Genomic DNA, 3,101 nt, shown 5'->3' on the forward strand with positions numbered 1-3,101 from the left:
TTTGGCTGTACGGCAATTATTGGCAGCAAGACAACTCGTTCGTCATTCCCTTCAAAAATATCCTCATATCTCTCGTCTTCATTACTGTACCAGTCATCGTGGGCATGACAGTGAGGTACTTCCACAAGCGGGCAGCGGAAATTACCACTCGGGTAAGTACCGCCTGCTGCAGGTCAGAATTCAGGAGTTCTCAGAGAAGACCACACTCAGTCTGATCCTACATATGTGCAAACTATGAAGTATACCACATACTTACTCCAGGCGAGAGGTTTCCAGTAAGGTCTGTGACTCTCTTCAATGTAATACAAGGATTTCTATTTTAGTATACAGGATTGAAGGATTGGAGCGACCTGCCATGATCCTACGTAAACTTATCAGACTCTCCAAACCACACTTAACGTCCTATCTTTGACAGGTGACGAGTTTGATTGGGTGGCTGGGTATGATCTCTAGCATCGTCATCTGGATAATATTATACTGGCGAGTGTTTGTGATAGCCACCCCACTGCTCTATTTAGCCGCCATACTTCTTCCGTCCATTGGCTTCATATTCGCTTTCCTCTTGGCCAAGTTAACCTGTCGGGTATGTACACTGTGGTACGGAATCCACACTACGGTGACGCTTCCCTTGAATACACAGATCGTCACTCCAGTAATCCACTTTTATATAGCTCAGTGCTCAATATATATTACATATTAGCTGGTAAATTCAGAAGTGGAATAATGAAATGCTGGCTTTTACTGGATATCTTTTGTCTCTTTTCTGTAGTGCATTTGCTCTCTCTCTCTCTCTCTCTCTCTCTCTCTCTCTCTCTCTCTCTCTCTCTCTCTCTCTCTCTCTCTCTCTCTTCGGCTTTTCTGCTTCAGAAATCTGACAACCCCGACGTGGATGCACGTCTTTTCCTTTTATTGCACCATGGTTTTATTAAAACAGGACAACAAGACTGCACGCACCATCGGCATAGAGACCAGCTCCCAAAATATGCCTGTTGCATTGAGCATCATCCTTCTCTCTTTTACAGGGATTGAGGTAAATGAACTAGTATCAGCAATCACATTTCAGACACATAGCGTGGCCTGTGACCTTCCTTGTATATACGAGTATTGTCATATCTAATCTATTCTAATCTAATCTAATCTAATCTCTCTCTCTCTCTCTCTCTCTCTCTCTCTCTCTCTCTCTCTCTCTCTCTCTCTCTCTCTCTCTCACACCAGCTGAAGGGTCAGCTTCTGCTATTCCCCACACTGTACGGCGTCTTCTTGACCTCTGAAGCCATGCTGGGCATCACTGTCTACCAGATGTATAAGAAATTCTGCAAGAAGTCCGAAGACTACCCGACAATGCATACAGCCCGCTTGGAGTCTGCCACATCCACCGAAAAAGAAACCTTTAAAGTGTGACGCGGATAGCGGACAAATGATAGCAGCGACTCTTTACCAGCTGAATTGTGTTCATCATAGGATTTGTAAATTGAGAGAAAATCTTTTTTACTGTAAACTGATATAACGGCTAACCGTTATATCAATGCCACGAAATATCCAGGTTTAAAAAGGAAAGAAAACAAAGAAAGAAAGAAAGAGAAAAGGCTATCTAGAGACATATGTATTTCTGGAAACAAATATTTTCTATGCATCACTTGTACTACTTCCGTATACGTACAATGGAACCTCGGTTCACGAAATGAATTCGTTCCTGATCCCAAATGCTCGTAAATCGAAATTACTTTCCCCACAGAAATCAATGTAAAATATATTAATCCGTTCATGGACCGCAGATGACTGCTTATTTAAACTTGTGTTTTGTCCACAAGTTCATGCACGAGATCATTGAAAATAATAACAATAAAAAAAAAAAAAATATATATATATATATATATATATATATATATATATATATATATATATATATATATATATATATATATATATATATATATATATATATATATATATATATATATATATATATATATATATAAACACAATAATAAACATTTAAATAATAGACAAAAATTTACCTTATTCAATCTTATCGTTTGTTCGTAAGGGTGTCGCCGAAACAAGGGAAACCCCGCACGGCAAAGCACAACAACCTCTTCAGACTACAGCATGCAACAGATGTACTTTCAATTCTTCTCACTAGAAATAGAACAGAAACGAGTTTTATCATCTCAGAGTTGGGTTGCAGTTGCTAGAAGAAAAGTATTCAAGAGGTATTACGGATGACATCTACTATACAGAGATGTTAAGGGAAATGCAGAAGTCAGACCATCACGGTGCAGTTCTTCCACAAGAAGCAGAAGCCACCACAAACAAAGTGAAAAAAAAAAAAAAAAGGAAGTGGAGAGATTGTCAGAAGTGCATGACCCTGAGCAACTGGAGACATCATCACCAGAGAAAGAGTGACTGTGCAGTAGCGTGAAGTGTGGCTGGGGAATACAAGGAGCTATACATTCGTAAATATTATGTGATTAAAAAAAAAAAAAAAAAAAATCTGCCATTGTATTTAAAGTTAGAATTAATACACAAGGATGAACGGTTGGAATTAATATTATTCACTTACACTTATATATATATATATATATATATATATATATATATATATATATATATATATATATATATATATATATATATATATATATATATATATATATATATATATATATATATGACATGGAGTGCCATGAGAAAAAAAGGAGTGCCATAAAAAAAAAAAAAAAAATCAGGAAGAGTGACACAAGTTCCCTCCTCAGAATGAGTCCTCAATCCTTAAGCAGCGTGTGGAATAATCTGAGTGCTGATCTGCTACACACACCTGCGGATTCTGCTCAAAAGAAAAAAAAAAAAAAATTGTATGAAGTTATTTGCAGGAAGGACAATTCTACCAGAGTAGAAATTTTAACATCAATTTTCTGTCATTATGGGACCATACTTCATTCATGTCTCTTCTGTGTACTAATAAATTATGAAGCGACCGACGCAATCGCTGTTTTTTTTTCTTCTTATACCAAATGGGTACATGGGGGCAGGTGACTTACGAAAACTATGATAGTGATAACTGCAGATAAGCAGTTTATCATGGGCATAACAGATAAGAT

General features: G+C 37.2%; 1 protein-coding gene across 1 annotated transcript in view; it reads left to right on the plus strand.

Annotated features, from left to right (window-relative positions):
- The window catches only part of LOC135114685 (sodium-dependent organic anion transporter-like), a 2,657-nt gene extending 797 nt beyond the window's left edge, over positions 1 to 1,860 (plus strand). Inside the window, exons 3-6 of the mRNA XM_064030569.1 lie at positions 1 to 152; positions 416 to 583; positions 935 to 1,030; positions 1,216 to 1,860. The exon at positions 1 to 152 is cut by the window's left edge and continues 56 nt beyond it. Of these exons, the coding sequence (XP_063886639.1) occupies positions 1 to 152; positions 416 to 583; positions 935 to 1,030; positions 1,216 to 1,401 (602 nt within the window). The 3' untranslated portion in view covers positions 1,402 to 1,860. The remainder of the gene's footprint in view (positions 153 to 415; positions 584 to 934; positions 1,031 to 1,215) is intronic.
- Positions 1,861 to 3,101: the final 1,241 nt, after the last annotated feature.

Source organism: Scylla paramamosain, chromosome 28 (genome assembly GCF_035594125.1).
Source record: "Scylla paramamosain isolate STU-SP2022 chromosome 28, ASM3559412v1, whole genome shotgun sequence".
NCBI classification, from domain to species: Eukaryota; Metazoa; Arthropoda; class Malacostraca; order Decapoda; family Portunidae; genus Scylla; species Scylla paramamosain.